Source organism: Lepidochelys kempii, chromosome 23 (genome assembly GCF_965140285.1).
Source record: "Lepidochelys kempii isolate rLepKem1 chromosome 23, rLepKem1.hap1, whole genome shotgun sequence".
Taxonomy (NCBI): domain Eukaryota; kingdom Metazoa; phylum Chordata; order Testudines; family Cheloniidae; genus Lepidochelys; species Lepidochelys kempii.
The window spans coordinates 1,999,889-2,013,250 of NC_136402.1; the positions used below are offsets into that span (position 1 = coordinate 1,999,889).

The 13,362-nt window shown below is 58.5% G+C and overlaps 1 protein-coding gene across 1 annotated transcript; it reads right to left on the reverse strand.

Moving 5' to 3' along the window:
- Positions 1-2,744: 2,744 nt before the first annotated feature.
- CRX (cone-rod homeobox) lies at positions 2,745-12,871 on the reverse strand. The gene is made up of 3 exons (XM_073321419.2): positions 12,700-12,871; positions 8,737-8,888; positions 2,745-6,949 (listed from the first exon to the last, which is right to left on the reverse strand). The coding sequence occupies exons 1-3, from the start codon at positions 12,794-12,796 to the stop codon at positions 6,326-6,328; spliced, it is 873 nt and encodes a 290-aa protein (XP_073177520.1). The 5' UTR covers positions 12,797-12,871; the 3' UTR covers positions 2,745-6,325.
- Positions 12,872-13,362: the final 491 nt, after the last annotated feature.

Consider the following 13,362-nt stretch of genomic DNA (forward strand, 5'->3'; position numbering starts at 1 on the left):
GGGAAAGGTGACGCGATCCCAGCGGGGAGCGGCTGGGCCAGCCCGACCGGAGTCTCCAGGAGCAAGTTAGGCCCCATCCTCAGTGGGTGTGAGATCGGGAGGCTCAGACAGCGCTGGGTGGATCCCCCAAGTGTACAGTGTTAGACCGGGGGTCAGGACCCTGCTGTCCTCCCACAGCTGGGAGAGAACCCAGGAGTCCTGGCACCCAGCCCACCCTGCTCTAACCACTAGAGCCCCAGCCCCTTCTCAGAGCCAGGAATAGGACCGAGGTAGCCTGGCTCCCAGCCCCTCCCACCCAGAGCTGGGGGGACTTAGGCAAGTCACTTCCCCCTCTCTGTGCCTCAGTTTCTCCTCCTGCCCTCCCCACACTCAGGCCCCCCGCCATGGCAGGCGCAGCGGGGGGAGACGCTCCCGGCCCTGCTGAGCTACCAGATGGATGAAGGACAATTGGCCCCGTTTCACAGAGGCCTGGCGAGAAGCTGACTCCCGCCCGGAGCCTTAGCCGCTAGGCCACGCTGCCTGGCACGGCCCCTCCATCCCTGCCTCACGCCCTGGCCCTGGAGAGCCGCTGCAGCCCCCCATCAGGCCAGCTAGCCCCTGCTCCTCCCACCCTGCCACCCTGCTGGGCCTGGCTTCTTCTGCCACCCCTGAGCCCGGGCAGTGAGCAGGAGGGACAGGATGGACCCTCAGCGACCCCCCCCCCCCGACCCCAGTCAGCCCCGTTACAGGCCTGAACCCAGCCCGATGGCCTGGCCAGCCAGCTAGCGGGGATTGGGGGCCGGGATTCTTGGGTTCTCTCCCCAGTTCTGGGAGGGGAATGGGGTCTAGTGGTTAGAGGCGCGTTGAGTCGGGAGGGGAGGCTGGGAGCCAGGACTCCTGGGTTCTGTGGGAGGCCCTGGGCCATCTGGGGTGGATGCAGCCTGGGCCCTGCCCTGCAATGGGGGAACCCCCCAACACAGAACCCCACTGGGGGGGCGTGGCTGGGACACGGGGCTCAGAGTTATGGCCTGACAAGGGAGAGGCCGCGAGATCAACGGGAAGGAGGGAAAAGCCCACAACAGAGGCCAGGGATTTTCTGAGGAACTTCAGCCCCCCAAATTCCAGTGGGTCCCCTGGAAACCCCAGCCTGAGCTCGGGGCTCGGCCCTGCTCTCATGAGAGTTTGGCCATTGGCTCAGGATCAGCTCCCACTTCCTCCCTCCACACGCCCACAGCCACTGGGCCTGCCTCAGTTTCCACAGTGCATTGAAGGCAATTGGGGAGGGGCAAGGGGGTCAAGCTCCTGGAGGGGCGATGGGGAGGGCGACGCTGAGGGTGACGTTGTGGCCCCATTGAGATTGGGGGCAGGGCGCCCTGAGCAAAGGCCAGTGATTTCGTGACACGAGTGACTCCAGGTTCACTCGCAGCTGGGCCCTGGGGGCCGGGCCAAGTGGTTCCTGTGGCTAAGGGCGGGATTACCTCATGAGCAGACGCGGCTGCCTGTTGCAGAGACCTCTGGTGCCTGCCCCCCAAATCAGCAGGAACGGGGGGCTCCAGGCAGAGCTGAGGAGATGGGCGTTGGTGCAGAGCGCTCACCAAGGGCGGGTACCCCCCGTCCCCGCCAGCCCCCCTCACCGGGTTCACACCGCGGCCCATCTGCTCCCCTGCCTCAGGGCGTCCCCACGGGCCCCTGGAGCAACCAGGAGATGTTCCCTGAGCTAATTGACCGAAGACCCTCAGCCCTGACCAGGAGCCACCACTGTCAGCCCAGCCCAGGCTCCCCACTTCCCAGCCCTGCCGGTGCCCCTCACTCCCGACCCACAGCCCCCTGCCAGCCCAGCCCAGCCCAGCCCTGGGGGCCCCCTCAGCTCTGCCGGTGCCCCTCACTCCCGACCCGCAGCCCCCTGCCGGCCCAGCCCTGGGCTCCCCCCCGCCCCCAGCTCTGTCGGTGCCCCTCACTCCCGACCCGCAGCCCCTGCTAGCCCAGCCCTGGGGGGCCCCCTCAGCTCTGCCGGTGCCCCTCACTCCCAACCCGCAGCCCCTGCTAGCCCAGCCCTGGGCCCCCCCAGCTCTGTCGGTGCCCCTCACTCCCAACCCGCAGCCCCTGCTAGCCCAGCCCTGGGCCCCCCCAGCTCTGTCGGTGCCCCTCACTCCCAACCCGCAGCCCCTGCTAGCCCAGCCCTGGGCCCCCCAAGCCCTGCCGGTGCCCCTCACTCCCAACCCACAGCCCCTGCTACCCCAGCCCTGCCGGTGCCCCTCACTCCCGACCTGCAGCCCCCTGCCAGCCCAGCCCAGCCCAGCCCTGGGGGACCCCCCAGCCCTGCCAGTGCCCCTCACTCCCGACCCACAGCCCCCTGCCAGCCCAGCCCTGGGGCCCCCTCAGCTCTGCCGGTGCCCCTCACTCCCGACCCGCAACCCCTGCTAGCCCAGCCCTGGGGGGCCCCCTCAGCTCTGCCGGTGTCCCGACCCGCAGCCCCCTGCCGGCCCAGCCCTGGGCTCCCCCCGCCCCTAGCTCTGTCGGTGCCCCTCGCTCCCGACCACAGGCCCCTGCCAGCCCAGCCCTGGGCTCCCCAGCAGCTCTGCCGGTGCCTCTCAATCCTGCCCTACCCCCTTACCTCTATTAGAGCCCTCACCTGAGTGAAGCGACCCAGCTGCGTGAGCATTTTGCAGGCTCGGGGCTAAAATTAGCAACGGCAAGAACCAAAAAAGCCAGCCCAGAACTCCGGGTTCTTTGCACTTTTTTTATTTTTTAAATCTTTAAACCACCAAAAACTGGGGGCTGGTACAGGAACCAGCCTCTCGCTAAATCAAGAATAAATATCAAGTCCTCAAAAATAGTTCGCATTGAAATTGTTTCTCCTACAGACACTGGAGTTTGACACCTAACAAAACTAGTCTAAAACCCCCCTCTACGTCAAGTTACAAAATAGCTTTTTTGTTTTTAAGCCAGTACTTTAGTGCACACAAAAAACAATCAAACTCTTTGCAGATATTTATGGTCTCGGCTTGCTTTGCTTTGCTTTTCTTTTTAATGTTTTTTGCCCCCGTTTCTTTAAAAACAAAACGACTGGAGCAAACCTATGGCTAGAAAAAAGCAAAAAATAAAACATTTCCACAGGTAGAGGCGTGAAAATAAAACCAGCTAGTCGTAGGCGGTGGAGACGTGACCTCCTAATGCCGAGGGATGTGGCAACGTTAGCAGCTAGGCCATTCGTTGCTCCTTTGCAAAGGGAAGAGCGGCAGAAATGAGGTATTCAGCCAAAAAATAAATTAAAACAGCCTTTGTCTGTGAAGGTGGAAACGGGGCTCGTCGTGGCGGCTCGCGGGAAAACAAAGAACTACAGAATCGCCCGAAACGAAACTCACAACCTGTCGGGGTTTATTTACATGCCAAAATTCTAAATGCGGCCGTGCAGTTCCACAGCGCCCCGGCTCTTGTCTAGTCCGATTCCCCGCTGCAAAGTGCGACCAGAGCCGGAGCGTTTTGCATGGGTGAAAATGATTGCATGGAGACGTTCGGGCCCCACAGTGAGCTGTAAGGTGGCTGGTTTCAATGCAAACCCCTGGCAAGGAGAATCAATCTGGGGCAGCAGACGTGCAAGGCGAGGTGGCTTCTGATGTTAGAACCGTCCCCAGAGCAAACGGCCACTCCAGTTCAGATCTCTAGGAGCCGACACCAGCTGGATCTCAGTGGGGCTGCCTCAGACAGAGATGGAGCTGAACCCGAATCCGCTACATCTTTGGGGGAGTTTCTATGCAGCCAGCTTTGGAAAAGGGGAGCAGTCAAAGGGGTCTGGTTAGAAAAGAAAAAGCTGGGTTCTCCATAGTCGTGCACCCACTAGTGTGGAACAGGTGTGGACGAGAATCCTTCCGATCCGGTTTCATGCCTCTTCCGCACTAGTGTAAATGTGTGTGCAAGGCAATGGGGAAACTGGGCCTCAAAGCATCACCAATTCTCTCTTCTCCCCAACACACTTTTAAACACAGCCAAAGGTGGGGGGCAGGGGGAAGCTCCATGTGAATGCAACGGCGTCAGGACCTCAGGTGGTCCACCCTGCAATTCCATTCTGAGCTGCCGGGCTCTGACCCCTGCCCCACAACTGGGCTGGAAACCAGGATGATTCAGGGAAAGCGGCTGAACATTCGACAGCTGGGATCTGTGCCGAGTTTCCTCACCTCCTGGCTAGTCACCATCTCAGCTCTCCTCCCTGCACAAGCCAGAGGACCCGATCCTGTCCCCATCCCGGGGAGTTTTGCCACCGGGGTCCGAGAGCAGCAGGAGCCGAACCCAGTTTGACTGCACCCCTTTCTGGCCCCAAGCCGACAAGCCCATGGGGCCTGTGCGAATGGCTTTCAGGATCGGGGCCCCCATTGGGTGGGAAGTTGTGCTTTGTGCCTGGATGTTGCCTCAGACCCCCCAAGGTATTTCAGCACCTAACTCCCATGTAAGAGCGATTTTTCCAGCCCTGCAAAGAGCCCAAAGGCCTCGTCGCTTGCGACGGGCGGCACCGAGGCCGCAGCATTCGAAATCAGCACGTTCTGGGGGATTTTGGGGGGTCGAACAGATGAACAATAAACAGAAAAAATGCCCCCCGGGTCGGAGCCCGGAACAGCCAGGGCAGTTTGCTGAGCGTTTGGCCCAGGCCATACACCAGTCAGTCTCCTGGGAGAGCGCGAGGCAGGGGAGCCCTCAAAGCATAAGCATTTGTCGTCACTTTCAAGTTAACCCCCTCCCCAAATAATGGGTTTTGCACCCAAAATATCCAGGGGGGAGGGGAAATGGAGGTTAGAATAAAACACCACCCTGCAAACAGCCAGGCAGGCCTTGACCCTGGCTCGCGCCGCTGGCCTCTCAGCATAGATCTCTCCCCTCCAACTCGCTAAGTGCGACCGGGTCCCTTGCCCCGCTTCATGACCCGGGTTGCTTGCTTGAGACAGGGGTGTGGCCTGGCCACGGACCCATTCCGGGGTGGGTCAGCCCAGCAGCTCTGCGGCACGGGTTGGGGTGCTGGAGGGGGACCCCAGGGAGAGTTTGTGTCCAGACGCCTCTACCGAGAGCCCCCGGTACGGCCACGCCACTCCGATCCTGGCTCCACATAGCAGAGGGAGCCTGAAGACTCAGGATTTACATGGGGGGGAGTGGGTCTAGACAAATGCTCTCTAAATGCTCAATTCCCACCCCCCCACATATATTTTTACTGGTAATCTGCATTGTTCCTTTGACCCAGCAACGTCTCAGCTTCCAGCATTAAAGGCTCCCATCCCGAACCCGCTGCTGAAACGCAGCCACCTCTGGGCCAGAGCTCAGCTGCGGGCGCCCCAGCTGGGCAGACCCTCTCTCTGGCAGGATGTGGCCGGCGAGGTCTCCACCCAGAGGAAACGGGACCTCAGTTCCGGACGACTGGACTGTGGGCAGCTGAACCTGGAGCCGGTTCAATCCCGACGCTCCCTAAGCCGTCCTCGCTGGGCTGTGACCTCGGCACACGCCCTTCGCCCTGGCCCTCAGCTTTGCCAAGCACAGAGCTGTCCATCCACAGATCCCATGGCCCCATGCAAATGGAGGGCACGACAGAAGGGGAAACCGAGGCACGGGGTGGAACATCTGACACCTAATCATTGGCTGAGCTGGAAATAAAGCTGAGGAGAACTGACTCCCGGTCCCCACTTCTCTAAACCTCGCTCCCCTCCCAACACCGGAAAAAGAACCCAGGAGTCCTGGCAGCACATGCCTGGACCTAACTCCTCCACCTCACACCCTATTTCTTTCCACCCTTCACTTCCTTTGCTCAGACCCCCCCACCCGCCCCCTTTGAAGGATCAGGCCAGGGCTAGGGAGAAACCTGCCAGGGGCGGGGGGCTACTTCCCACCCAGAACCAGCCGTGCCACTTCCCAGCTCCACCCCTACAGATCCGGGTGCCACGTGGTGGGGGTGGCACAGACTGTGGGGGCTGCCACGCCAGCCAGCCCCCGCCCCGAGGAAATCAGCAGGGCGGGATCCCGGCTGAGATTCCTCGACAGATTTCGTGTCCGGGGCTCAGGCGGAAAAAAAACCCGAGGCACCGCCCGGCGCGAGGGGCCCATGTGGCCACGCCGGGTGGGGTCCTCAGTCCCCGAACAACCAAGCAGGGCAAGTTTCCAAGGAAGGGCAAACCCCCCGTGATGCCGGGCAAGGGGGAGTCCCCCCTCAGTCAGATCCCCGATGCTGGTTGCAATCTCAGTCTGGCGACGGACGTGGGTCGGAGGCCAGGCGGCTCGAGAAGGTGGCAGCGGGGAGGGGAGAGATGGGCCTTCGGGGTGGGGGGGGAAGCATGGACAGGGGGTGTCTCCCTGGCTGCCTCCTGCCACTTCACAAGACCTGGAACTTCCAGGAGCTCTGATCTTTGTAATCCAAGCAGTCCGCGGCGTTGAAATTGAGTTTCCAAGAGGCCGTCTGATCCTTGTAGTCTAAGCAATCCACCGAGCCAAAGCTGAGCCCGGCCGTGCCGTAGCCCTGGCTGGACAGGGAGGCCGGAGACTGGCTGAGGTGGCTGCCCATGGCCGGGGCGGCGATGGGGCTCAGGGCAGCGCCGGGGGCGGAGAGCTGCGGGTGCATGGGCGAGAGGTAGGAGCCGCAGTCCAGGCCGGGGAAGTAGGCGGAGGAGCCGGCGTAGCTCTGGGGGTAGCCGGTGGCCTGGGTGTAGGTCATGGGGTAGGCAGCGGAGCGCTGCATGCATGGGGTGGCCGAGGAGGCCAGGGGGTCGGGGATGGGGGAGATGGAGGCCGGGCTCCAGATGGAGACGGTGGCGCTGGCCGTGGAACTGGGGGTGCCCGAAGCGCCGGCGGGTGGGGGGCTGTACTGGCCGTTGGTGCTGGTTTCCGAGCTGGTCTCCCGGGCCGGCGAGCTCTTCTTCTTGGCCGGGCGCGCCTTGGCCTGGCCACTGCTCTGCTGCTGTTGCTGGCGGCATTTGGCCCGTCGGTTCTTGAACCAAACCTGCCGGGAGGGGGGGGGCGGGGGTGAGCCACAGCGCCCAGGGGGGTCCGTTTCCCCTGGCCGTGGCCCGGCTGCAACAGCCGCTGGCGTCCATCTCCACCCCCTCCCGCTGGATCGGGGGGGTCGCAAAGCGCCCATCTCGCCCTCCCCTCCTAGGGCTGGTCTCTAGCCATTGAGCCCCCCGGATGACTGTACTCGGGGGGGGGGGATTATCCTGCCCCTTCTCTCGGAGGATCTCAAAGCCCCAGAACTAGGGCAGAACAGAGCCAGCTGTTGTTAGTATTATCCCCAGAGCAGATAGGGAAACTGAGGCTGCAGGGGGAGCCTCTAGAATAATCCCATAATATCGGGACCTCTGAGAGTGTCGAGCACGGGGGATTTCCTGGCAGGAGCAGCGTAGAACTCAGCTGCTCCTCATCCAAAAGAGACACACACACACCCACTGTGTGAGCGCACAGCTCACTGCCTTACACCCAGCCTCGAATTTGTCCTCCCCCCAACCTGGTGATGTCTCTCTCCTGTTCTTAGCCCTTCGCTGTCAAGTTCGGGGGGTGAACTTGCCCCATGAACATCTCCCGAGAAACCCGGACCGTTTCCTGCAGGACGCAGACGGAGGGCGGCCAATTATCGGGAGATCTCGCATGGCAAATTTAAAAAGAGTCCAAATTTTACTGATTTCTAACTTTTAAAAATGGCATGATTTCTAAGCCAACTCTCGGGATTTGTTAACACTCAGGGTTGGCGATGTGGTAGGACGTGCTGGGCAGCTGTTGAGCCGGCTCTGAGCTCCGGGCAGCTAGGCTCTGTCTACATGGGAAAGCGAAACCAACCGAGCCTAAACCGGTTTATTTAACCCAACGCCAAAGGCAGGGCGCACGCTCCGGTACAACCGAGTCTGCCGGGGGCGCTATTTGACCGATATAGTTGTACCAGTCCGACCCCTCGTGTGGAGGCAGTTTCACTGGGATGAAAGCCTCTTAAGCTGGGGGTCACCCACTTTGTAGCTTCTGTCAGTCAAGCGTATTGCACCCCACAGGGGCTGTTGGCAGGGAGTGGGCGGGGGGCACAACAGGGGGCGCTCTTCCAGGCAGTCAGTGCTGGCACCAATGCCCCAGCGCAGCACTAGGGGGCGCTGTGCTGCAGGGAGTGGGGTGGGGGGTCAGGAGGGGGCACTCTCCCCTCCCAGGCTGGTCTGGCCCCAATGCCATCTTCCAGCAGAGGGAAACGCTGCAGCCCGGCCTCCCGAGGCCACGTTGCAAAGAGTCCAGGTGTTTACTCAGGCGCCCAGCTGGGATAACCACATTCATCCTCCCAAAGCCCCTGGCAGCTTCCCTGGACTTTAGCTCCTACCCAGCCCTGCAAGGTTCACAGCACAGCCCCCTGGCTCCTCTCCAGAGGTGGCCGCCTTTCTGGGCTGGGCAAACACCCGCTCTTGATATCACATGCATTGGGTTACATTTGTGGGGTCCCACAGGGGATGTAAAATCCTGTTCCACCTCCATTGCAAGGTAGGATTTCCCCAGAGGCTGCTGGGAGCTGCACACAGAACTCAAACCTGCTCCCAAACCCCAGCACGCTGCTAAAGGAGAATCCCCATCGGCTGTCAGCAGTATAGGGCTTATGACACCAAGGTGAGCAGTTCCAATTCCACTCAGCAGAGGGCAGCGGCCAGCCATGTGTGCTCACACATACACCCTTTCCAGCAGGAGGCAGCAGTACATACACACACGCATGCGTACACACACACAACCGTCTGGCCAGGGGTCAGTCCGGGCTCCCATCCTCACCTGCACCCGGGACTCCGGCAGGTTGATCTTGAGCGCTACCTCCTCCCGCATGAAGATGTCGGGGTAGCGGGTCTTAGCGAAGAGCGCCTCCAGAATGTCCAGCTGGGCCCGCGTGAAGGTCGTCCGCTCGCGCCGCTGCTTCCGTGGGGTGGCTGTGGGGGGAGAGGAGACAGTTACGCCTGCTGCTCTCAGGGTGGGACGGACAAGCCGGGGGGGTTGTCCCCGGAGTGGGGGGCTGCGGGAGCAGCAATCAGGGCTGTCCCCCAGGCATCTGCTTCTCCCTGCCCTTCGGTGACCCCCTTCCAGGGCACGGTGGGGGGCAAGCGGCTTGTTCCACTGCATTACCGTAATACACCTCATAAATAACGTACAGCATCTAGCGCCAGGGGGCCTGGCCCACAACTGGGGCGCCAAGGCGCTACCGTAATACACCAGCCAAATAATCATAATCATTCAGCCCTGGGTGTCTGGGCCACTCCACAGCTCCGAGCAATTTGTTACCAGAGAAAGAGATCTTGGCTAAGGCAAAGGCATTTGTAGCTCAGAAGGCAGGAGAGTCTAGTGGTCAGACCACCAGGCTCAGGATCAGTGACCTTGGAGGAACTGGGCCGTCGTCGCTGTGTGCCTCGGTTTCCCACCCGCCCAGTGGAGAGGAGGGCTCCGCCCATAGCATGGCAGGAGGAGGGCGGGCTGTTATTTTGGTGCGTTTGTTGCAGCGTTATGTGGGGTGGGTGGGTCTCGAAAATCCCCCCCCAGAAAACCCAGTGTGTGATTTACGGAACAGGCCCTCTAGGGCTTGGCCGGGTTGGATTACAGACTGCGAGGGGTTCGGATGCTCCGAGGGGGGTGAGAGGAGCCGGGCAGAGCTGCCCGTGTCTGTCAGTGTGAAGGCCCCAGCAGCCTTTCCCGCAGCTCTGGCCTGCAGGTCAGCCCTTTCCGGTGCAGTCGTTGGCCTGGCTGCATGGAGAGCGGGGCCAGAGGGTGCAAGCAGGGGGCTGTGGAGATGCCAGAGGGACCCTGGCAGCCGGGGAGGTGATTTAAATTGGCCATTCGGCTTTCGTTTGCACAAGTTGCCATGTGGCCGTTTGCACCAGGGCAAAGTGAGGGCAAAATGCCACCACGACAGGGTCACCCTCATTGCACTGGGGCACGTGGGTGTGTAAGGAGCAATGCACAGGGGAATGAGACCCTTTAGTGCAGCTACACCTGATTCACACCCGTTGCAGTGGAGAGTCAGAGCCCGTGGAGAGTGAGACCACGGGGTTTTAATGACTAGTGACTTTAGACCCCTCCTCATTTTGAGTCTCCACCTGCCCTTCGGGGCGGACGGGGGTGAGGGTGAAAATCAGATCTCTTTGAGGAGCCTCAGGTATGGGCCGTCCAATCCCAAGTCACTCTTGAAACTCATGACTGTGTGGCCACGCATTGCACGTGACACACACCCAGACTGCTCGGGGTGCGTGTGCACTGGGGACGCGTGGTCGAGATTAGAGGAACCCTGCACTAGGTCACACGTTTGCTCAGCATTTCTCCTGCGTCTGTGCTTAGAGCTGGGGGATCCTACAGTGGGGTCCGGCTTAAAGCCAGGAACCCAGAAATCCCCCGCAATGTTGGGCTGAGCTTGGATCTCAACTTTCTCGTCAGCTCCATCTCTGAGAAACGCAGTCAGCTTCTCAGTTTGCGGCTTGTGCCGTCCTCTGCACCTGGGCACCGCTGAGTGTAATGAGCTAGAATGAGAGCCGTTTGCACCCACATCGCACGAGTGTAAAGGTCTGCGGACAAGGGGCCTGGGAATGGCGAAGCTGGCTTGTCTCTCGCCAGCGGTTTAGCCTCTAAGGGGTTCTCAGGCCAAATTATAATAGCGTTGGGAAACCAAATAACTATGCACATAGACACGTCCAAATCATTACAATTTATTTATTGCTAGCTAGTGAGTCTGCTGTGACAAGAGGTACTTGTATGTTTGTTAATATCACTTGTCACAGCAGACTTACTCAGCCCTACCAGGCCTGGGGACAAAGTAAGCCCTGGGGGAGGGCCAGGGGAGATGGGGGTGCAGTGCAGGGGAGGAGGCAGCGAGGGCTGGAGCCTGAAGCCTGGGGCCAGAGCCCAAAGTCCCGTAGCTGGAGGATGGGGCCCGAGAATGGGGCCCGAGAATGGAGCCCGAAGCCATATGGCCGGACCTCAGGGCCTGCTGACAGCCAGCCAGTGCCAGAGCCCGAAGCCCCGCAGCCAGAGCCTGTCGCCCCCAAGCTGAGCCCCACTGCCCCTGGGAAGGTGGGGAACTCACTGGCTGCCTGATTTTCCAGCCTTGTGCCCCACGTGACTCCAGGGGGCCCCAGCGACCAACACCAAGGTGGTGCATCCAGGAGCAACAGAGAGGGGTGGGGGTGCTACTTTGCAGGCCAGCGTTCTGAGTTTCAATGAGGGGGACATGACTGCAGGGAGAGCAGAAACCCACTGATTGCAAATTCCCACAAGCAACCCTCGGGCTCTTAGGTGACCTCTGTCAAAGTATCTCTGAATGATATTCTATGACTCAAACCCCAGTCTCTTCTAGGTGACTATTTCACTCTGACAACTGGTTTATTCCGCTCACTTTAATAGTCATAATGATAAGGTAAAATAAATGAATCACAGAGAGTGGGTGAAATAAGCCTAACTCATTTGCTTTGCTCACTCTATAATAATTGGTTTATTTCACTCACTCTCTAGAATAGAACAGGAGGACTTGGGGCACCTTAGAGACTAACCAATTTATTAGAGCATAAGCTTTCGTGAGCTACAACTCACTTCATCGGATGCATTCAGTGGAAAATACAGTGAGGAGATTTATATACACAGAGAACATGAAACAATGGGTGTTACCGTACACACTGTAAGGAGAGTGATCACTTAAGGTGAGCTATTACCAGCAGGAGAGTGGGGGCGGCGGGGGGGGGACCTTTTGTAGTGATAATCAAGCTCATGCTCAAATAAATTGGTTAGTCTCTAAGGTGCCACAAGTCCTCCTTTTCTTTTTGCAAATACAGACTAACACGGCTGCCACTCTGAAACCTGTCTCTAGAATAGCTGGCTGATCTCAGTCGCTGTAGAATAACCGGGCTGGCTGACTCGTTCAGCGTCATGGTAACTGGTTTATTTAGCTGTATTTACAATAATAACCAACTGATTTTGCTTTCTTCCTCTAGAATTATTACACCACCTGTTTGCTTTTTCCAGTGCCTAGAGAATAACTAGTCTACTTCACACGCTCAGGATAAAGCTCAGGACAATGCTAACATCTCACTGAGGATCATGGATTTCTTTGATGTGTGAAGTAATTGTAACTGGCGTATTTCACTCACTCAATTGAACAGAAACTGGTGTCTTCAGCTCTGTACGATAAGAACCAAGGTCACTTGCTGGCTATGTAATGGTAACTAACTTATTTCAGGTTTCAGAGTAACAGCCATGTTAGTCTGTATTTGCAAAAAGAAAAGGAGGACTTGTGGGACCTTAGAGACTAACCAATGTATTTGAGCCTAAGCTTTCATGGGCTAAAACCCACTTCATCGGATGCATGGAGTGGAAAATACTGTAGGAAGATATAGATATCTATATACTGCATGCATGCAATGAAGTGGGTTTTGGCTCATGAAAGCTCATGATCAAATAAATTTGTTAGTCTCTAAGGTGCCACAAGTCCTCCTCGTTCTTTTAACTTATTTCACTCTCTCTACAATAATTAGTTTCTTTCCCCCAGCAACCACAACAGGGTGACCGGATGTCCCGATATTTGGGACTTTGTCTTGTATAGGATTCTATGACTCCCCACCGATTTTTCACACTGCTCTCTGCTCACCCTAACCCACAACCCACTCCACAGAAATTGATAGCTCTGAAATTGACGGTAGGTTCTTCTGTGGCCTCCATGACCCTAGTCTCCGAGCGCCCATGGAGGAATCGCGGAAAGGCACTTACTTGGGTATCCCACGGCGGAGTGGAGCAGGTCCATGCCCGGTCCTGCTAGGGTTAACCCATTGACTGCATAATGAGGCTGCTTCATATAGGACATCATGCTCAGGAACTGGCGATCCCGAAGGGGCTCCTTCTCGTCTCACCCACCCCGGAGGACTGGGACGCTAGGTTATTCCAATCCGCTCAGCTGCCCAGGCTCGCTGCAGAGTGGAGAGAGGAAAAGACACACCCAGAAATTGTGGGCACCCTCCTCTAAAAGTGGCCAGGGGGAGCTGAGGTAAGGGCTCCTCCAATGGTGAGAAGACAGCACCGGGACTTCACACCTTCAGGGGACCAGGGTTGAAGGAGACTGGTTAACCCTTTAATCCACACTTCCCTTCCAATTAACTCAACCAAGCCCAGCAAACCTCCCTGCCCTCCCCCACGCTGTTGCGTTGTTCCTCTGCATGGATAGCAGACACACACCCAGCTCAGGGCATGGGGCAGGAGAAGGGGCTGGCTACAGGCTAGAGCAGGGGTCGGCAACCTTTCGGAAGCGGTGGGCCGAGTCTTCATTTATTCACTCTAATTTAAGGTTTTGCATGCCAGTCACACATTTTAACGTTTTTAGAAGGTCTCTTTCGATAAGTCTTTAATATAGATCTAAACTACTGTTGTATGTAAAGT